This window comes from Apodemus sylvaticus, chromosome 8 (assembly GCF_947179515.1).
Source record: "Apodemus sylvaticus chromosome 8, mApoSyl1.1, whole genome shotgun sequence".
NCBI lineage: Eukaryota > Metazoa > Chordata > Mammalia > Rodentia > Muridae > Apodemus > Apodemus sylvaticus.
In genome coordinates, this window is record NC_067479.1 from 6,311,356 (window position 1) to 6,333,644 (window position 22,289).

Genomic DNA, 22,289 nt, shown 5'->3' on the forward strand with positions numbered 1-22,289 from the left:
GCGGCTCCGGAAGCCACCTCTGCATTCCATGTCTTTAAGTAATTTTTGACTTTTGAGTTTGGAAGTCATGCAAGTCACGCCAACTCGGTGTCTCGATTCCCTCCACAGGTTTTCTATGTTCTCCAGGACTGGTGGCTTTCCCACTGGTAAGTTCTTCTGGTCGGAATCGAAGGCTGTGCTATCCACTGGTGTAGCTTCATTTCCCCATAGGTTTTAGGAAGAGGTGGGGTCTGTTAGGCCTTCTATTCTAACCTTCATCACCTGAAGAGAAAAAGTGTTTTCTTGCTGGTGGGTGTGACCTGCACCACTCCTTATCCACGTCTAGCCTCAGATGGGCCTGGAGAACTGAATGCGAAGATTCAAATGCATAAAGCATTGTGCGGGCACAAGACATTTCTCTTAAGCCGAGGTTCCTTTTGTTTTGTTTTTGCTTAAATCTATGCCTTCATAATTGTTTTCCTCCCGTGTTCCTTCCATAGGGCGAACAAGCAAGGCGCACTGAACAGCACCAAAAATGCAAACGGAAATGTAACGGAGACCCTGGATCTCAGCTGGTACTTAGGGATTTACGCAGGTAAATTTTTGCCGTTTGGTCTATTATATGAGGGCCTGAGGTGCTTACAGTGAGCCTGTGTGAGTAACCAGAGCTCCTAGGAGGAATTCAGTAAGGCCTTAGCAGATTAGGAGACTCTGTAGCATTTACTCTGTGAATTAATTAGAATAATTATTACTTTAAAAAAAAATCTACCAGGAGAAAGAGGTTGAAGACTCTTAATTTGCTCTGTACTGGATTTTGAAAGTTAAACTAGGATTGAGCGTTCAGAAAACCAGCCACTGGAAATATGTGGCTATTGTCTATTCTAATAGGTCGCTTTAGCTAAATCTTATATCATTATATGAATGGGCAGGGGGATTAGAAACGGATCCCCACCCTGTGCTTTGGATTGTTCCAATTCTGACTGAATAAGCCCAGGCCTTTATTGAACTTGGATGGAATCCTCTGGCTGGCAGCAAGGCCCCCCCAAATCAAAGCATTATCCCCTCACAGGTATGCAAAGCTCCCTGCAGCACACTGCTCCTCTCTGGTTCACTAATTACCCAAGAGGGAAGCTAAGCAGGGAGAACCCGGTGTGTAGGGATGAAAACTCCTTCTCGTCCTCCCTAGGGACCAACAGTGCTATCATGTCTCCAACTGTGTGATTAATTTAACATTTGGTTTGCCAGACCAACATTAACACCACACTCTGTTTTCACAGGAGTGTCTGGAGTAAGTGTAGAACTGCTTTTAAAAAGGAAATCCTCATCTAAAATTTTAAGTATTCCTACAGGAGACTCTCATTCAGGCTTTCCTTGACTTGAAGGAATTATCTCTGTTAGAACCCATTCACCGAGGTTTGGAACTTATTTTGTTGAACTCTTGCTAAGAAACCTAAAGCCAGTGACTGGTTACCATCCCAGCTGGCAGACTCTGCAAAAACCTAAAGGGAAATAGATCCATTATCTATTCAAGTAGCATGGACGGCCAAGGAAATCCCCTGCGTATGGAGTTTTAGAATTAAGATGCTTTCAGGGGTTAACGCTGCTTTGTGAGAAGGCAACAAGTTTACCACATCAGTTCTTCCCTGTCTTTGTGGCAATGTAAGGTAAAAGTTAATAGATACTAGGAAAGCAGAGGTCAGGGCAGGGTGTGTGGCTCAAGGCAGAATGCTTGCCTCCTGTGTGTAAAGATGTAGCATCTCCAGCATTGCAAAATTGTACAATACACCGTGCCTCACCAACCAACCACACATACACACACACACACACACACACACACACACACACACACACACACGTCTGTGCAGAGTGGTTATTCAAGAACACCTTCACTAAACACATAGTTTAAAATGTGGTAGGTGTATGTGAGACCCATGTGGAGCGATTACTTATCTTATGGTAAAACAAGATGTAAATGTTCTCGAAATTCAACCGTTTAAAAGTTTTCCTATGTGCAACCCAGCGTGGTATTTTCAAATTCTTTAAGGCCACTCGGGTAAACCATTTCGAGCCTCTTTTCCGCAAGCACACACGTTGGCATCGGAACCCACCACTGGGTTAGATTTGGGGCCCTGAAAGTAACAGCTGGGTGTGAAGGCAGGGATCTTTCTTCTGAGTCTTCAGCAGGACATGCCATTAGTTTTTAAAGCCTGCAGTTTATACTTTATCTGCCCCACCCTGCATAGAATCTCCCGGTCAGCGACGAAAAAAAGCCACTTTAATTTTTGTCAGTGTGTCTTATAAATGCACATTGCATTTGTGTGGGACCTAGATGTTTATGGAAAAGATCAATAATATCTGTATAAACTGCATAGCCTACTATAGCATTGTTGAAGGAAATGTATCCTTTCCTCAGAATCCCGGTCTTCCTTTATGCCAGGTTTAACTGGAGTCACCGTCCTTTTTGGCATAGCGAGATCCCTACTGGTGTTCTATATCCTCGTGAACGCTTCCCAGACTTTGCACAACAGGATGTTTGAGTCCATCCTGAAGGCTCCGGTGTTGTTCTTCGATAGAAATCCAATAGGTAAGTCAGCTGCTGAGCTGCCCTGTAAATGTGTCTTGTTAAGGCACGCAAGCAAGCAAGCTCGCACGCACGCACGCACGCACGCACGCACGCAGTGAGGATCTGATGACAGTTTGATCTTTGGAAAATGGAGACAATCACTCTGCAAGTCTGTTCATTCTCTGCAGTAAGCTTTCCCTATTACTTGTCTCCACCAAAGGAAATCTAAGTATCAGCTGCATATGGTTATCTCGGTGTGTGTGGGTTCTGGATCCACACAGGGACATTCAGTTTGCAGCATGACTTGCGAATCGAGTTGTCGCGTGGCTCACAGAGCTCCCTGCATAGCTTCCAGTGTTCACATCAAGTCAGAAGCTTTCATTTTGCTTCTCCGTCCTGTGTCTATTAGCAAGTCTTTCCTCCTTCAGTGAAAACAGAGCCCGAATGTACCCCAAATATAGTCCTCACATGACAGAAAAAGTAAACATGATCTGTTCACCTTTTTAGTGGAGTACTTAAGACACATTAAAACTTTCTAATACTTATGTCCTCATTTGAGCAAAATTCTGCATACTTTAAAATGGTGGAGAGATACAGTCTATGGATTTATGCTATAGTCTATACCATGAATTATTTATGGACTGTAGTGGTTATGTAACATATAATGGGTACAGAAGCGTCCGTATTATGTCATGCCCTCTAGGTTCCACAGCGTGTTTACTGAGCAGTGTAAAGACATAAGGAACATGTCTTCAAAAGCTGTTGCCTCAGAGACAGCTCTCAGGAGCTCCGGGGTCAGCGGAGAGCCTTACCATCTCTGCATCCCAGCATCCTCCCAGATTTTAGATAACTTGAGGGGACTAGGAAGATGTTTACCAGCATCCAGTGTCGAGCCAGTGAGACACGGGAGGACACTGGTACCGAACCGTGAGGTGGAGCCTCATAGCTCTGCCCCTCACCACCTCTGAAGTGTCTTAAACCAGCTGGGACCTGAGGTCTGGCCTGTCTGTCTGTTCTGGTTTCTACCTGTGCCAGAATGTTCTCCGAGACCGTGTGCTGGAATTTAAATGTGTCTTGGTCTTGCGGTCACGGCACTTGCCATGCATACTCTCTACCTAGGAGTGTCTCTTGACCTGTGTCCGCCAGACTGTCCCCTCTGGTGACCTTTGCCCTTGACAGAGTTGCAGTCTGTCCGTGGAGGCTGCTTGGAACACTGGCTACCGAGTTTTCGCCCCAAGATCACTGAGTGGAACCTAAAGGAGAGAGTGGGGTCAGACCTGAAGGTACAGGTTTCTCCTGTCTGCTGACATTGCAGAACTCACGTCAGCATCCTCTACGGCTGATAACCAAGGCCCACCCCCTCTCAGCCATAAGATGTGAAATCACTCTGTCTGTGGGATCTGTGTGTGAGTGTGCAAAGTTACTCGTGGTGGATTTATATACTTTGGCCCCTAACTATTTAATCTTGATTTAAGTTCATAATTTCAAACCAAAATGGTGTGTGGCCTTAGATTGCCAAGAGCTGTGGCCCTGCCCTTTCCTCTTCATTTATTTTCTCCTCCTTCTTCTTAGCCTCTCCTCTCCTGACCCCTTCTCCTTTGAGGTGACTTGGAGGTAGCTCTTACATCGATTACAGGGACTCACATCTCAGTTGCAGCCCTGATCTTCCGCGTCAACATTTACCTTTTGTGTTAGCACTGCAGTTTGAGAAGATCTCAATAAACAAACCCTGGGTCAAGGGTGTTAACACAAGTAACAGCCAACAGGGCTGCCTTGCAGGGAGCCCGGCCACTTCTGGAGCCGGGCCACTTCTGATGCCGGGCACAAGAGGGCAGCATGTGCTGCAGAATTGCAGGCCCAGAGCCTAGAGCCCAGAGCACTCGCATGCACTACACTGCACCAAGAGACCTGGGATTGCCTCTTGGAAAATTCTCCCTTCCTGGTTTGTGTCTTTGTACTTTGTTGCACTTGACTGAAAATGTTAAAAGGCTTTTGCTTTTTTGGCTGTTTATTGTGACAGAAACTGATATCCCTCCTTCCAGCCTCTCCGGGATGCACAGCCTAATTCAGAAGAGGTTTTATTGTGAAGTCACCTATGAGCCCAGTTTCCCTAAGTTGCATTAAAGAAATCTTTACATGTTGCTTGGGAACACCTATCCACTCAACACCTTTTGGACTAGACTCTGGAAAAGGCAGAAAGTGTCCTCTTGGCTGCATATATGCTATTTCTATAGGGTCAGTTCTGACTTACTGCTGCTTTCCTACCTGAGGCAGGGGGAGATGATCACTGAGCCTGAGGGTTATTTCCACGATGACTGAAGCCACAGTCTTTTTTCTATCCAGTGACCCATCTTCCCCTTTTGCTTTTGCAGACAGAGTGGCTGGTAGTCGTCCTGTCTTCTGCTGGTCAGTTTTGGTCACATTGCACATGGCTGGCTGCATTAACTTCAGATTCATAAAAACGTTCATTTGGCATTAGTTTGCTAATCTGCCTGGGAGAAATAGAGTTGCAGGTGCAGGCTGGCGTGCTTGTGTTTTCCCTGGGAGACACACAGTTAATCTTGGGTGGTAGTCAGTATGTTTATTCACGTGAGAGATTTTTCTGCAACATTGTGTGCGTGCAGGTTGTGTGCCCTACACAATGCTTTTAAAAAGGTATCAATTCTTGTCATCATGTTTGGTTAAGTATGCGAGAAAGAAAATACTGGAAAACAGGGAAAAGAAGTATATTGACTTCTGTTGTTTAAGTATATATTTATATTATATATCTCTATATTTAGCATAATTATATTAAATTGAGAATGTCACCAATAATCCCAGACTTTAAGACAGACCCTCTCATACTCATCTTAGTAAAATCTAGAGATTGCATAATGATTAAGATACACAGCTCGACTGAGTGGAAAATTGGTCTTGTAGATGACGCCACAAAGATAAACTCTTCTGAATTAGGCTGTGCATCCTAGCAGGGCTGGGAGGAGGGCGGGGAGGAGGGACCTCACGCCTGCTCTCCCTCTCCAGCCCGGAAAGGGAGTGCTTGGAATCAGGGCAAGTTGCTAAAGAACTCCTGGAGAAGTGAAAAGAAGAGTTGAAGCACTTTGTACTGTCAGAGGGCTGCAGTGCTGGAGCGTTTATAAAACCAATTGTCAACACACCTTGCCTCTGCCAGAAAAGCAAGAGTAGAAAGTCCTCAATAGAGAAGAAGTCTAATTGCAGGATACCTGTGTGTTTATTCAGTCCCAGTGACCACTGGAGTTAGTGCTAAATGCACATTTTAACAAGTATAATACAGCACTGTCAAAATTACCTTGACAATAATAGGCCTGTTAAATTATAGCTCTATGCATGTGGAGGTAAAACGGCCCTGCTTAGCACACATTAATCTATGCCTGTTCACACAAGTGCTTCTGCTCAGCAGGTAGCATGTTTAAACAAGAAATGCTGGTCCTCAAACCTCTGATTTATGGTAGGTGTTTTGACACAGCATCATTCAGGCGATTTACAAGGCACGGCTTCGTGTTAAAATATCTCGCCGGAGTCATCATTTGGCACCAGCGTAAATATTCAGCCATGGTGCTGGAAGCAGGGGAGATGCCCGGCTGGGCCAGATCCTTCCGCGTGTTTCCTTTCAAGTGAGATCGGCCGTGGATATTGGCTACAAGAGATGACGCTTTCTCTTCCTTGAGAGCAGATGAGCTGTAAGAAGTTGAAAATAAGAATAACAGGCATCCCAACAGCGAGTCCTGTGGACTCGTCCTGTGGACTCGTCCTGCCCACATTGGCCTATAGGTTAAAAAAAAATCCCAAACAACCCCTTTTCTTGCTTTATGCACATTGTAAAGGATATATTTACATGTATGAGTTAAGTAAAGAGGCCTTTTCTGTTCAAAGGAAGAACTTAGTCATCCTCAGAAAAGCTTTGTTGCAAAACAAAAACACACATTCCCTGTCTCCTCTGGTTTTTCCTTGTTAATAATAACAAACGTGAGTGAGTACAAAAGGATTACATAAAAGATCGCGTTAATCATCGTGATCCTCAATAGCTACGTAAATATTATTTTTTCTGGTTTGAATGAAATAGCTAATGGTTTGAAGTAGGTGTGGCAATTAATTCCTGTCAAGTTGTCACGTATTAAAAATAATGTTTTTTCACATAACAATGGTTATATGTACTTAAACTCTTATCGGGGGTGATATTAAGTGATATTTTATGGGCGTTGTCCATTTACTGCTAATAGCATAATAAAAGCCTTTGTTATGAGTTTAAATAGTTACATAGTTACATACATTTGATTGCCGTTGTTTTTTCCTCAGTAATCTCTCTAGATGAGATGATTATAGTACTTTTCTACAGCTGGTAAATATTACACTGTTTAGTGAATATCATAGTTTAGTGTATGTGTTAAATATGTGTTTAGTGAATATCACAGTTTAGTGTATGTGTTTAATATGTGTTTAGTGAACATCACAGTTTAGTGTATGTGTTTAATATGTGTTTAGTGAATATCACAGTTTAGTGTATGTGTTTAGTGAATATCACAGTTTAGTGTATGTGTTTAATATGTGTTTAGTGAATATCACAGTTTAGTGTATGTGTTTAATATGTGTTTAGTGAATATCACAGTTTAGTGTATGTTTTTAATATGTGTTTAGTGAATATCACAGTTTAGTGTATGTGTTTAATATGTGTTTGGTGAATATCACAGTTTAGTGTATGTGTTTAATATGTGTTTAGTGAATATCACAGTTTAGTGTATGTGTTTAAATCTGCTAGGATGTTCTTATTGCTCCTTACTTGTGTTTTTTTCTCCATAATAAATTGGGCATGGAAATACTGGCAGCTCAGTAACACACACACACACACACACACACAAACACACACACACACACACACACACACACACACACACACAGAGACTGAGAGAGAGGGCAATAGCTTTGTGTTCACAGTTGTCCAGTAGAACATCTAAAACATAAGATTTGGGAAGTTGCTAACTTGTTAAAAATGATAATTGTGTTCTATTACAGAAGGTTAAAAGGATGACATTCTGCTTAATTATTTCAAGCTACTTTCTACTAAGACACAGATTAAATGTTGCATGCAGATTTATATTTCATCCTTGTTCACTCTATCATAAATGTTATTCTTCATTTTGCAATGAGCGAACTGGGGGGGGGGTGGAATTTCAGTATTGACATCATTGAGCCCGTGACACTCTATCTCACATAAAGTATACATTTTCTTTGGTCTGCTTCTATCCATTTTACCATAGCTCTTGTAAAAATGATAGTTACCCTTTATAGCAGATTTGTATTTAGTATCTGAGTTTAATGCTAGCCTTGTGAATATGTCTCCTGTCAAGGTAGATAGTTGTTTGCCTATGATGTTAAGTGTGTGTTCTATGTGAGACATCCAATGATCTGGAATCTGCTGTTCAAATTCCTGGCTAATTTAGAGCTAGGCATACGTGCACTCCTTAAAAGCATAAAAATAAGCCAGACTTCATCTCACAGCATTGTTCTTTGACTCTGCGTAGAACTGACACAATTGGGAATTCCCAGAGTTGTGGGGGGAGCTCTAGATTCCCACAGACACCCCCTCCCCCTAACTCATTCCCATCCATAGCCTCAGAGTGGATCTCTTCAGCATCCGTGACATCAGTGACTGGCTCTGATGTCATAAGAGTTCCAAAAGTTCTTCTCCTGGTACTGCAGGGTGAATTGTTTTCAAACTGGAACCACAGTACTGGGGGGGGGGGGGGAGGTGAAGGAGTTTGAAAACTTGATACTGTATTTAAGATCACAATTGCTGAGTTACAGCAGACTCAGAAGGCTCTACTCTGATCCAGACACTTCCTGACTCACCAGAGAAGTCATCATGCAACAGCTCAACCCAGAAACTGGGCAGGGGCATCCCTTTATGTAGACTTATGTGCACTCTGTGCACAGGAAATAGAATACAAGCAATGATATTTTCTCTCTTAGTAATATTATCTTGCAATCAGCCATAATCCATTGAGTGTTCTCATTCTTGGAAACCAGGATTAATCTCTGAGGGAAAAAAATCCCCCTCTTTAAGTAGAAGCCCTTTAATATCTAGAAGAAAGACTCGACAAGCTTCAAAGTGCATTTTGAGTGGAAGTTTATTAAAATGCTGTGGTTGTGTAGAAAGCTATCGCAGAATCAGGTTCTCCGGTCTGGAAATTCTTTGCTTTCATTTCTTTCTTTTTTTTTTCTCTTACATTTGCATTTTAATAGATTGTATCACGTGGGCAAATGTTTCAACCTCCTGAACACCTGGAAAGTCTATTTTAGACTTGTTCTGGGTGTTTGGAAATCTTTAGCCAGACGTTATTCAGCATGCCGTCAGTCTCATCATGGTGGGAAAATCCTGCCTGCAGGTCTGCCCTTGCTGGAAAGTGGAACACAGCTAGCTTGTGGAAAACATCCTTACGAAGGTAGCCCTGCCCCCTCTGTGGGAAAACATCCTTAGAAAAGGGAGCTCTGCCCTGGGCTGAGGCAGCCCTCTCCCTCACTTTGGGATTAGTGGATAGTTTGGGATTTCTCTCTGAACTCGAAGCAGAAGTTTAGAGATCTTTGACTCCCTGGCTGGACTCCTTTTGCTCTCAGCCTACGACCTGATCTAGAGAGCGGAGACCCGGTTAGGAGCAGCAGCACCCGGTACCCGTGGCTCTGAGGCATTTGCAAAGATACTTCAGTGTCAGGGTATTTGTTCTGACTTATATTTTGTCTTGAGTCTAATTGCACACACACAGATCAGCTGTGACTTATGGCAGAGTCAGAACCGTGGTTAATATGTCTTCATTACTTCTCAGTGCTTAGGAGTAGAACAACCCAGTCTCAAAACAGAACAAAACAAAACAGCCAACCAAGAGTGGATGCACAAGCAGATACTGCTTTCTTGTAAGTCACCGTGACCAATTTTAAAGGGGGCTGGAGCGATGTCTCTGCAGCTGATGCATCAGTGGCTCCCGCAGAGGACCTGGGAATGGTGTCCAGCAGACTTCTGTGACTGACTCACAAACCTCTCTGACTCCAGTTCTAGGGTCTTCAGTGCTTGCTTCTGACCTCTGCAGGTGTTGCTTACATAAGCGCAGGCCAAACACACATGCACATAATATCTTTAAATAATTAAAATAAAATTCTTCTGTTAGAGTCAGAATGGTCTAGAATCATGAAATAATTGGGGACAGGGCAATATGTGGACTGTAAATTTATTTTTCCTTTTTGGAGAACATGATCGCATCTTAAAAACTGTATCTCATTTTAGTATATATCTCTCTAATCTCCTTATTATCATAAAGATGAAAGTTAAACATGTACCATAGACTAAAGTTCTCATCAGTACCAACTTTTGCCTTTCCCGCCCGCCCGTCCGTCTTCCGTCCGTCCATCCGTCTGCCCATCCTTCCCGTTTTTTTTTTTTTTTTTTTTTTTGTTTTTTTTGTTTGTTTGTTTGAGACAGTTTTTCTGTGTAGTCTTGGCTGTCCTGGAACAGCTTTTTGACTGGCCTGGCCTTGGACGCCTGAGTGCTGTAGTTAAATAGAAAAGAATATGGACCACTTCACGAATTTGCACTTCTTCCTTGCACAGGGGCCATGCCGAACAATACAATTCTCCATATTGTTCCAATTTTAGCACATGTGCTGCCAACGTAAGCCCGTGGTGCCAACTTCTCAAAGCTGGTCTTAATGTGGCCATGTTGTTGGGCGGTAAAGTGACCCATTCCCTGTGGTGGTGATCATGTGGTGGGTACTGTAAAGTCATTCTCCCTTGACTTTCAGACTAAATGAGTGGGTGTTGACATCACCAGCCAGCGTGATGAGAGGGAACACTGTGTAATCTAGACATCAGCTGGTTATCACAAATTCAGATCGACTCCTGTTTCTTAACGAGTCATCCGGTCTGTAGTCCAGGCAAGTGAAAATGTTAAGATCTCCTTGATGCCACGTTGTCTGAGCATTCTTCATCCACACTCCAGAAGCTGTAGGAGAGTAAAGCTATTTAATTGACTTAACTTTCAGGAATGTTTCTAGGGTATTTTTTATTAGAATTACTAAGTGCTAAGATGAGAGGTTAACGTGTGAGCTTTTGTGCTGCAGCACAGGGGCACCTTATAGTTTTGGATAGACATGGTGCATCATCTTTTAACCCCTTACTTCTCACAGTGGCTTTTAATTGGGCGTCAGGGTCGGCAGAACTCTGGCTGTCGACTAGGATGCTCTGGGTTGAAGCAGCTGTCTCCAGCAGTACTCATGTTCCTATGTGTGTGTGAGATTTCAATTCTTGGATTACTGTGTATTTTATATCGTCTCCTCTTAGAGGGGTATAACACAAGACAGAAAGCTTGGAAATGAACGGATTGGAAGGTTTACCCAGCAGGAACTACAATGGCTCCCTCCCTTATTTCCCTGTGGTGGTTGTGAGCCAAGGTGGTCTGTGGTAAAGAACATAACTTTGGAGGCTTACCTACCTACCTGTCTGCCGATCACAGCCTCATTCATGCCAGACTGTGGGGCCTTGTCAAACTCCTCCCAACACTGTAAGTAGCATGGGATTGGTAGAACCAACTCGTGTGTGTGTGTGTGTGTGTGTGTGTGTGTATGAGTGTGTATATATATATGTGTGTACGTGTGTGTATGTATGTGTATATGTATGTGTGTGTATGTGCATGTGTGTGTGTATGAGTGTGTATATGTATATGTGTGTGTGTGTGTGTATTTGTGTGTATGTATGGTTATACGTGTGTGTGTATGTGCATGTGTGTGTGTGTGTATGTATGGTTATATGTATGTGTGTGTGTATGTGCATGTGTGTGTATGTATGTGTATGTGTGTGTGTGTATGTGCATGTGTGTGCATGTGTGTGTGTGTGTGTGTGATGTAAGACACTGCCTGGCACATAGGTAATTAACATTGATTGGTTGGATTTTTCTTTTTTTGACTGTTTAAATGACATGATAAAATTTTAGGGTTTTTCTTCTCCCTCAGATTTACAAATTCTAAATCAATATCCTAAATAGATAGCGTAGCTATTTTTCTGTTACTGTGAATAAACACCAGAACCGCCTGGAACTTAGGGAAGAGTGAGCCTATTTTGACTTTAGGGTCAGGTCAGGCGTGAGAGGGGAGTGGAGTGGGGGAGCATGGCAGCAGCAGCAGGGGCGTGGCGGCCGGAAGGGGAAGCTGAGAGTTCACATCCTCATGGCAGGTTTGAAGCAGAGACCGGAAGTGGCTTTTGTTTTAAATTCCCAAAGCCCACCCCTAGTGACGCACTTCCTCCCCAAATAGTGCCACCAATGGGGGCCCAAGCATTTAAATACCAGGGTCTGTTGTGGACATTTCTCCTTGAAACCGTTATACACTTTTCGATAAGCAACGGGTTTGCGGGTTTGTGGCAAGGCCGCCGTCTTGGCTTTGTGGAGAAGCAAATCAGTCACCCAAGCCGGACAGCCTCGGACAAAGCCAGCACTGTGCGGCTGGTCTCGCCCGTGTTTCGTTTTTGTCTCTGTTTTCAGCTCAGCCTCATTCCAGAGTTCATTTTAAACTTAATTTGGTTTTACAATGAGAGCTCAATTTCGCATGTAAGTACCAAACATCTGCTTTCCTTTTTGCTCGAAAAACGATATGACTGAAGCTCAGTACAGAAGTCTATTTGTAATTAAGGAAACACAGTTTGAAATTCTGTAAATTGAGTTCTACTTAAATGGCACTCTGGAATTATTTCAGGTTAGAGGATGGTTGTGCTTCCTTGGAGTGGGAGAAACTTATTATTTTTTTTAAATGCTATTGCTGGTCAAAATGTAGAACTTCCGTATATTCATACACCTTTCGCAAAAAGCGTGAAAAATGACAAATTTCACAAGTGAAATTTAAAGTTGACCCAAGGCAGTTTTAGATTGTTGAACCTTCAGATTTTATTCATGGGATGTTTTTAGAGACGTTCTGTGGTTTGTTCAGTTAATTCTGGGCAGTCCTGCTCCATGTCTGTCAGGTGGACAGTCTGAGACTTCAAAACTTCCTCTTGCACCAAAAATACAGCTACTGCAGCCTGAGGAGAAAATGAGATTTCTTGTTGGTTCTTCGAAGCCTTGGGTTATCTTTTTAGAACATTGAAGGGTGTAATAAATCAAACGGGACAAATAAAACTTTCTATTATGTCGATTGCCCCATTAGCATTAATAAACCAACAATTTAAATGCTATAAATTACAGGCTGATTCTAATACCCTGGGAGGTACATAGCCTTGGGTGGAGACACCTAACAGAAGTGCTTGTTGTCTACTGCAACTGCTGGAGGTGTGTCTGCAGGTGGGGAGCCCCTGGCCAGTCCCTTCAAGAGGGGAGTCAGCACTAGTCATGTCAGCGGCTCCTACATGCCAAGGCTCTGTGCTGTCATTTATTTGGTGACCCTGCCACACTATCGGATTTGTTTAGAAATAATTGGAAAGAAGTTTTTTTTAACTCAAGGGAAAACTTAGAAACCCCTAGAGCCAACAGCTTGTGGAAAGATATCAAAGGGTTTCACATCGTCTCTTTGTCCACTCCTTTGATGCCTCAGAGATCAGTCATAGATGGGTCATGTCTGTTGGCAGTTAAGGATCTAGCTTCTTATCAAACCGTGGATCAGCCAAGAGTCGCACAGATTTGGCCTCCTTCCCTGTGCCCCGTAACTGAACGGCAGCTTCCTTTATTTCTTTTGGCAACTTTAAACTGAGCCAAATGTTGTCAGTATCATTGTCTCCCTTTACCTGCTGTCTTACAATGAAAGCAGAAAACAGAACACTCCCTCTGCTCCCCACGTCCCAGCATCTGCCATGCGGGTCCACAATCCCCTTGTTTTCTTCTCCAGGCCTCTTGGTTGTGTCCCCGTGCTGTCCCTCTTGGTAGTGACCCCGTGCTGTCCATTTCTGCTGGGGCTGAGCAAGATGCCCGCGAATGGTTGATTAGAGTGAGGATCTCAGCTCAGCACTTCCTAACCCCTCAGAATGTCTGTGCCCTTGGAATCTGGAGAATATGGGATAGTGAATTCTCTGTTCTCCACGGACATCTTTTTTCTATTTATTCTGGGCATATACATGTGTGGTGTATGTACCATGGTTGTATATGTGTGTCGAGTATGTGTGGTGATCAGAGGTCAGTTGTTCTCTATCTTATTTTTTGAGGCAATCTTTCACTAAGCCTGGAGAGCTTACCCGTTTGGGTTTGGTAACATTGGCCACCTTGTCTAGCCAGCAAAGCCCCAGGGGAGCACATGGCTGTGCCTTGGCCCCGCCCACCCTCTGATGCTGGAGTGTCTGGTGCACTGGCCTGTGCTTGGCTTGTACATGGTTCTGGGGACCTGGAGTCCATCCTTGTGCCTGACTGACAGGTGGTTTAGTGCCCAACAGTCTCAGCCCCTCCTGTGTTCACCTAGACCACCACGTTCAAGCCGTAGTAACATTTAGCTTTTCAGGTAAAAATTGAATTATTTCTTCTTGAGTGAGGTTGGGCGTCATAGCAATCAGAAATATATTAACATTCTCTAAACTTGTGTGGACTTGACAGTCTGCCGCTTGCCCACTGGGAGTCTACAGGATGGGTGTCAGAATGTGATGTTTGTTGACATTACAAAGTCTAGCTTGAGTCTAGTGTGAAAGCGAGTGAAGGGTATTTCAGCCTCTCTTTTCTTGCCTTCCTTATTCTGTTCAGTCAACTCTTACTTTCTTGTTTGTATCAGTCTTTGAAAGGATTTTATATTTGGAAATGAATTATTTCCAAAACCATGAGAGAAAGAAGACTGTCTGGGAAGAGCCACTACTGTTTCTGAATGACAGATGACAACTTCTATGTCATGCCTCTCCATTTTCTTGTGGTCATTCCCCAGTATATTGCCCAACCTGTGTGCACACGCACTCAGAGATCAGGGGAGGGAAACAGGAAAAAGAATCTCAAATCTTACTAAAGTGTTATTAGTAACTGTTATAAAACATCTATAAAGACAAATTAAGCACAATCACATATTCATCTAGAGCTCTTTAAGTGGTCTATTAGAAATGCAGTTTAATGCTTAATATGATTAATTTTCATCTATTGTTATTATATTATTTATTTTGTATTGGGGGGAAATGTGTGAAGTTCAGAAGATAACTTCCAGTACTTGGCTCTCTCTTTTCATCATGTGGGTCCTGGAGACTGAACTCAGCCCAGCAGCTGACACAGAATGGAGAATTCAGACGGTCCTTATTGGAAGAACTGAGGTCAAACACTGACGTCATGTGGGAGTTCCATCCATCTGTTCCCTAGGTCAATAGAAATGGGAGAAAGACAGGGCGGATGCACTTCTCTGTCTGGCCAGGGTGAACCTCATTAGTCCAGATATTTTGATGTCAGATGCTCAAGGTGATGGCAGCCGAGAGTCAAAGTGGACAGACAGAAGGATTCCCACAGACAGACACAGCTCCTTCATTTGCTTGTGGAACTGGGCTTTGTGGCAGAGTTCAGAGAACAAATTATCTCATTACTCCTTTTGCTGGCTGGTCACTCCCTTATTTTATATTTACAATAAGGTTTAATTCGTGTAATCCGGACTGAGAGAGATAGGCAATAATCATGAACACTGACACAGAAGAGTGATAATGTACTATGACTAAATGCATTTAAAATTGTGAATTTTTTGCTTCTGGAATGTTCCATTTAAAGTTTTCAGACTGTAGGTTATTAAAACCACTGATGAGGGTGAGGCTCAGAGCTCTCTGTCCTCCCTGTTCTGTGCTCTGGAGAGGTCTCCATGTTTGGGGTAGGGGTGAGGCGGAGGGGGGAAGCTATAGGACAGAAGTCTCTGGAACATTAGCCCTCAGAAAGCCAGGTGTTCATAGGTAGATAATTTAGACTCTTTTTTTTCCCCCTGCTGTTTTTCATAAGCAGTAAATGATGGGATAGAAAGCTAATATTAGCTACTTCTTCTTATTTAGAGAACATAGGTACATGACTTAATTGCTACTTTTTTGTGCTTTTGAAAAGCCCATTTGAGTTTCTTTTATGTTTTGGTATTGTATTACTTGTTGTCGCTGTGATAAACCCCATGACAGCAGTCTGAGGGTGGAAACTGCAGATGGCAGGAGCAGAGAGCATGGGAGCCTGTTTTATCAGCACATAGGAACGGAAAACAGGAAGTGGGTTGGGGTTACAGCTTTTAAAGCTTGCCCCATGTGATCGCCGTCAAGATTATCTCTTCTTAAGGTCCCATGACTGTGTCCAAACTGCACCACCAACAGGGACCAAATATTTAAATCCATGAGCCTGTGCGGGACATTTCTCATTCAGATGACCACACATTAGTGCTCTTTGCCCAGCTGATAGAATCAAGAACCAACCTTGGAGACAGACCTCTGGGCATGTCTATGGGGTTTATCTTGATTCCATCAATAGAAATGGAAGGCTCCTCCCTCTGTAGGAGGCACTGTTCTCTGGCTAGAATCCTGAACTGTGCTGGCTCCTTGATGGTGGATGTGGTGTGACCCCGTGCTTTGGGCTTCTGCCCCCTGGCTCCCTCGTGCTGCTGGACTAAACCCTTAAACTGCAAGCACAAATGCGCTCTTAACCAAGTAAGTTGCCTTTGCTGGGGTGTTTTTATCACAGCAACAGAAAAAGATAGTAAGAAAATAGTGTCCGTTTTAAAATTATGGATTCCTAAGTTCTAAATGCGCCATTAGCAGGTGAACAGCCAGTGTCTCATATGTTAACCTGAGGAAGCATACCTGTGTGAGACTTCTTTTCTCCCCGTCAGCCTCCCTCCTGAGAGTCCTTTCATGTATTTACTAAAATTCATTAGCAAATGGGCTGATAGGGCTGAGAAGAAGGCCTTCTACCGTCAGTCCACAGTTTGGCTGGAGAGGTTGGATGTATATGCAGAGCTTCTTCATTCATCCTCAATTTGTGTCTCTCTCTCAACAGAAGCCTCAGAGGTCTTCAGTTCTTTGACCCTTTGAGCCTTTTTTGCTTTCTTCGACAAGTTAGTGGACACACACTAGACCTGGATAAAAGCCAGGTGACTTTCCTGATTAGTTATTGTCAACTTGACATGGCCTAAAGCTACCTGGGAAGGAGGAGCCTCGACTGAAGAATTGCCTCAATCCTATTGGCCTTTGGTCATGTCTGTGAGGAGTTGCCTTGGCAGGTGTTAGAGGTGGGAGGGCCCAGCCCACTGTGGGCGGCACATCCCGGGGCAGGCCCATCTAGGCTGTATTAAAAAAACGGTAGCAGGATGCACAGGAGAGATTAGCAAGCTAGTAAGCAGATTTCCTTTGCGGTTCCTGCCTTAAGTTTCTGTCCTCAATGATGGACTGTGACCGGGAAGTTTAATGTGAAAATAATAAAAATTAACCCCTCCCTCCTCGAGTTGTTTTTTGTTCAGAGTATTTTATCACAACAGGAAGCAAATAGAAGTATCCATGCGTCTCAGTGGAAGATTATAAAGAGGTGAGGCCTCACTGGAAAGAATGCCCTTAAAGGTCCAAAAGGTGTTCTGGTCTGGTCAGGGAAACTCTATGCTGGTCTGCTCTCCCCACTCCAGTCTTGATTCCACCTCTTAGCACTTTTGTTTGTCTTGTTAATTTTGTTTGTTTATGGGCCTTAAACTCTGGAGCCAAGGATTGCTTTGAACTCTGGATTCCCGTGTGCTAGCTCACGGTCTGCCTCACCTGGTTTGAAATGTTTCCTGTGAGCCTGGCACATGCTGTACTAAGTGAGCTGCATAGCTAGCCCCACCGTGCAGCGCTGGGTCCAGCAACCTGTACAGCCTGAGCTAGCTGGCTTGTCACCTTTGCCTCCTGGTTGTAATGTCTTGGTGAATTAAAACTCTCTTACCCCTTTCTGATGAAAATATTAACAGTTTCCAATTGTGATGAGTAGGTTCATTCAGCTTTGAGGGACCCTTTCAGAGACGAGCCACAGGACTTTCATCTAAGGGCGTGGAGTCCATGACAGCCGGAGAGATTGGATTTCATTTCATTCTGAGCCTACACTGGTATTATTTAATGCAACCAAGTTTTGAATGCCAGTAGAGAACACAGCTAAGGTCATGGTCTGAAAGGACTTTGATGTCCTGCAGACGCCTGATTTTCCCCTAATATGCATGAAAAGCTTGTGCAGTATGGCTCTCAGGGGATGAATATTTGTTCCTGTGGGTTACAGTAGCGGACACGACCTGTGAGTGATGGGAAGTGTGGGGTAGAATATGGATTTGGAGGAAAAGGGGCAGGAATGAGTCTGAAAAAATTAGCCATGGAAATCTACAAATACGGGGCCAAGAATATTCCTGCAGCCTTGTCAGTGGGCCCTTACCAGTCACGGCAGGCTCGGCCCACACCCTGCAAATGGAGAATTTCTGATTAAAAAAAAAAAAGTTTTTTTAACCAAATGACTTTGCAGTCAAACCCTTTCTCCTCACGCCTGAAGCCATACTCTCTCCTTTAGCGCACAGATTCTGTTGGGGTGGGAACGCACCAAAGACATTGATTCTTAGAACCACTGTTCCGGAACAGGCTTTGGTCACCTGAATTAATGAAATAGTTTGGGAGTCATTTTGCTTGTTTTTGCAAGAGGAGCCTTTGCACAGCTGCAGGGCGGTTGTGAGGGAGTGAGTATGTGGAGACCAGAGGTCCATATTGGCTGACTTCTTCCCCAGAGTTTCAGAAACCTGGATATCACCAGTGTAGCCAGGCTGTCTCAGCAGCACAACGCAGGGATCCTTCTCCCGCCTCTCCTGCCTTGCATGGCGAGCACGCTGCCACACTTAGCTTATGTACTGGAGTGTTGAGGATCCGACGGAGGTCCTTACACCTGCGTGTCAAGCTCTTTCCTACCAAGACATCTCTCTAGCCCCCCAAGAAAAAACTGAATCACTTGCCAGGCTTTACTGTGTGCGTGAATTCCTTGGTGGCCTGCCCCTAGCTGGGACCCTCTGCTGACTCTTGCCATCCTTGGTTCTCAGCGTAGAGTCCTTCCTCCATCTCCACCGTGGGATCAAAGAGCCCCATTGGAACACCGAGTGTGCTGAGTGGCGGGCACGTGCCAGAGTAGGAGTGCAGAGACAGGCTTTCTGTGGCTGACGGCAGCCATGAGGGGAGACTCGGGAGATGTCACTGGTGCAAAGGCTGAGGAAGAGGAGCTGTCCCACAAGTTGGGGCTGGGGCGTGGAAATAGTCAGGGACGCAACTTGGGCATGGCTTGTAGAACAGATCGGAAGTCCACGTGGAATCCATGGGTTTCCATTTGTGCAGTCGCCGGCTCTGTGCCGAGGGCTGTGCCAGCAGTCTTGGAGGCATATACTGGTGCAAATGCAATCGACCAGCAAATATTCAGCTCTAAGGCTTTTTTTTTCCCCAGTGGAGCCCCCCCCCCCCACTGATTTAGCGTGTTGTACTAGGGTCGTGGGTGAGAGGAGCAGAGCAGTTGAACACGACTGGGAGGTTAAATATCTTGATGCTGGAAAGAAGGAACGCAGAAGGAAGAGCAGGATGAATTCTTCCATTTGTTACATTTATCCCACCTTCCTTGAGGGAGAGGCAAACCAGAACCATATACATGCGCGTGTCTTTTCTGTGCACGGCCCATTGGTGCCGAGGCTGGGGGCTCCCGCGGCGGGGTGTGTGTGTGTGTGTGTGTGTGTGTGTTTTCGCTACCCCCTACAATCTTTCACTCATGGTTTTGTATCAGCACCAAGTTTCTGTGTTGCAGCTGCCGCAGGCACAGGCTGGGATATTCCTCTTGTTCTGAGCTTGACCACTGGTGATTTGCTTGTCTTCTCACCCTTACTGACACCCAGGCTTGGCGGTCCCTTTTCAGCCTTCGTCTGGGTGGTCAGGTGCCAGCCAGACACAGCCTTGGTCACAGTTCTGAGGATGAGTCTCCCACGGAGTCACTTTTCTTGAAGGGTAAATACCGGAAGTGATGGCTTGTCTCCACAGTCACTATCTTTCATCCGTCTGTGAAGAGATGCTTATGGAGTCTGGTACTGAATCAAGTTGGCACTGTGTCTCGAACTAGGTCAAGAAGTCTTCAAAGACTTCAGGTCCTTTGTTCTCATGCACCTTGGATGGGGAAAGCAGACATTAGGCCTTGGAGAATATGGACGGAAGGACTGTGTGTGGGAGGGCCAGGAATCCAGAAGAGCAGGAAACAGGAGCAGATTGGAGAACGTGGACATCCGGTCTATGGTAAAGCCGAGACGGCAGTGCGTGGTCGGCTTGAGGATGAGCCTCGGACAGGGGAAGGGTGTGGTTGATTAGTCCTGAATGGTTGACAAGAATGGAGGAAGGATAGCAAACACAGACCAGGGGAGAGGGTCAGGAGTGCAGGGCCACTCTGTTGCTGTGTCCCTGGAGAAATAGGATGCCTTTCCGTGTGGTACGATGCCCGTGGACCTGACCTCTCTGTGCTTGTCCAGCTCCATTTTATTGGAGAATTCCACGATGGACCAGAGTAATAATAGTCCATAGTGGACTAGAAGGCCCTCGTCCACAGTTTCATTTCTGTGTATCCTAAACAGGAAGGTGTTGTAAGACATCACAGCTTTGCAAGTATGTTACAGCTGGTCTCTGTTTAACTACCCTGTTTGTGACCTGGCTAACACGGGGTCAGCTCTGCTTGTCCTCTCGGTTTGTAGTGTTGTGAGTGCCTTGCAAAGAGGCACTCACCAGCCTGCTAGGGCTTTAACCCACAGATGATTTCATAGAGAGTGAAATAAGATCCGTGCACATGCGCACTTGTGCTGAAACCGGTACAACCGATGAGTGCATTGCCTGCATTTACTTTTATTATGAATACTGGCTGATACTTAAGTATTCTTCTATCTTTCGTTAACACTGAATCAGAGTGTGAAGTCTTGCAGAGTCTGCTGTGCCGTGGAGAGCAGCTGCAGAGGCCTGCCCCTCTGCTTTTTATATCATGAGGGCTTTATCATAAGGAAAAGATGCGACATTTTCCCTTAAAAAATACCAACGCTGCTTAGTGTTCTCTCCCCTGACTCCTCCTTCCTTCACAAATAATAAGACTTTGGTGCTTAATCAGGGTTCCAGATGTTTGTATGTATTTATTTATTCGGATATTTATAGTGTCTTTGTCAAAGCAGCTTGCCTCCCTGGGTGCATTCCAGAAATTTTAAAAACATACATGGTAAAGCCACAAAGATCAAAGACCTGTGTCTTGCGAACTCTTTGCAGGCACATCGGGTTGGGACGGCCCCTAAAATGATTTGTATTAAGAGGAGAGAATGAAAGCTCTCAGTGTTCATGGCGTGTCTTGTGGAGCATTCTGGATGGGGACTGCAGGACCTGGCAGAACCTGGCCTGAAGGACCTGCCCTCTTACAGACTTTGCCCTCTACTGAGGGAGGGTTTTACTTGGAAGCATCCCAGCAGCGCAGGGCCCCACCCTCCTGGCATCCACAGACTCACTTCTCTTTCTGTATATTCTGTTGTTATATTGACACAGAGTCTCATGATGCAGTCCAGGGTGCATGGAACTCTCCGAGTAGCCTGGGCTGGACTCTAACTTGTGATCCTGTCTCAGACTCTTAAATGCAAGATGGATACAAGCGTGCACCATCACAACGTCACCATCACAATGTCACTACCAGTTTTCTGTGGGTTGTTATTTATGTACTTGCTATTTCTTCCTTTAAAATATGGAAATGAACTATTTTTTTAATCTCAAATATTGATTCTGCTGTGTAGAACCTTAGCTGATCACTGCAAGTATGGATTTTATTTTTTCTATATTTTAAGAATATGTATTATCTACATCAGCACAGGGAACAGACTTCTTACTGTGATTGGCTAATGGTGCTGACTAGTTTCTATAAAGGAGAAAGACCCTTAAGATAGAAGCGTTAGTTGAGCCTACTGACAGGATCAAAACTCAGTTAGTGGCTATGAGGTGGGCGCATGGCAGGCATGTTCCCGGGTTCTCTCTGGAGCCTCTGGCACCTGCGGCGTTTGATTTAACAGTTCTCTTCTGTCCAGTGTGTCTTCTACCCTTAGGTGAGAGGGCAGAAAGAAACTGCACCCGCACTGTGAGGTGAGTCTTCGGCCAGCACCTGTCTTCTCCAGACAGGCCTAGTGTTAGTGAGAGCCAGGCTCACCCGCCCCATACCCCCATCCTGGCTGCTACTTGTTACCTGACAAATGGAACTTTTCCTGGATTCCTTTCCCCACCAGTAGCACTGAGAACACCCTTAGCAAGGCAGCCGGTGCCACAGACAGACTATGGTTAGATAACACTCCCTTGAAAAACTGAGATGTCCTTTAAATATTAATAAAATTTTCTCTCACAAGACTTTATATTAAATTAGTCTGAAAAAATCATATTATGGTTGATGTTTTAAACAGGTCCATTATCATCTCTGATTTCATTCTGTTGGGTCAGGCTGAAATTTAACTAGAGATAAATGTTGCCTCCCTGAGTGAACATTCGGAATTCTCTCGGGCTAGCTGACACTCGTATTTCTGCATTTTGTAGCTATAATGTTTTTGGGGCTTCTAGTTATAGCTCATTTCCTGTAACTACTTATGGCTACTGTTTATGAACAAAAATTGAAACTTACAAAGTTAAGTGAAACAAGCCAACATACAGTTGTCAGAATATCTTTTTTTGCTCCATTGTTTTTTTCTTTAACTTATTTATTTTTTATTTATTTTTGGTAGGTACCAGGGATGAGACGAGGCACACCAGACAAGCAGTTTGCCAC

The 22,289-nt window shown here is 44.4% G+C and overlaps 1 protein-coding gene and 1 pseudogene across 1 annotated transcript in view; one reads left to right on the top strand and one right to left on the bottom strand.

Moving 5' to 3' along the window:
* Nucleotides 1–22,289, top strand: part of Abcc4 (ATP binding cassette subfamily C member 4) — a 216,248-nt gene that overhangs the window by 100,816 nt on the left and 93,143 nt on the right. Inside the window, exons 17-19 of the mRNA XM_052190656.1 lie at nt 109–146; nt 480–574; nt 2,417–2,563. Of these exons, the coding sequence (XP_052046616.1) occupies nt 109–146; nt 480–574; nt 2,417–2,563 (280 nt within the window). The remainder of the gene's footprint in view (nt 1–108; nt 147–479; nt 575–2,416; nt 2,564–22,289) is intronic.
* Nucleotides 10,112–10,225, bottom strand: LOC127691711 (uncharacterized; annotated as a pseudogene).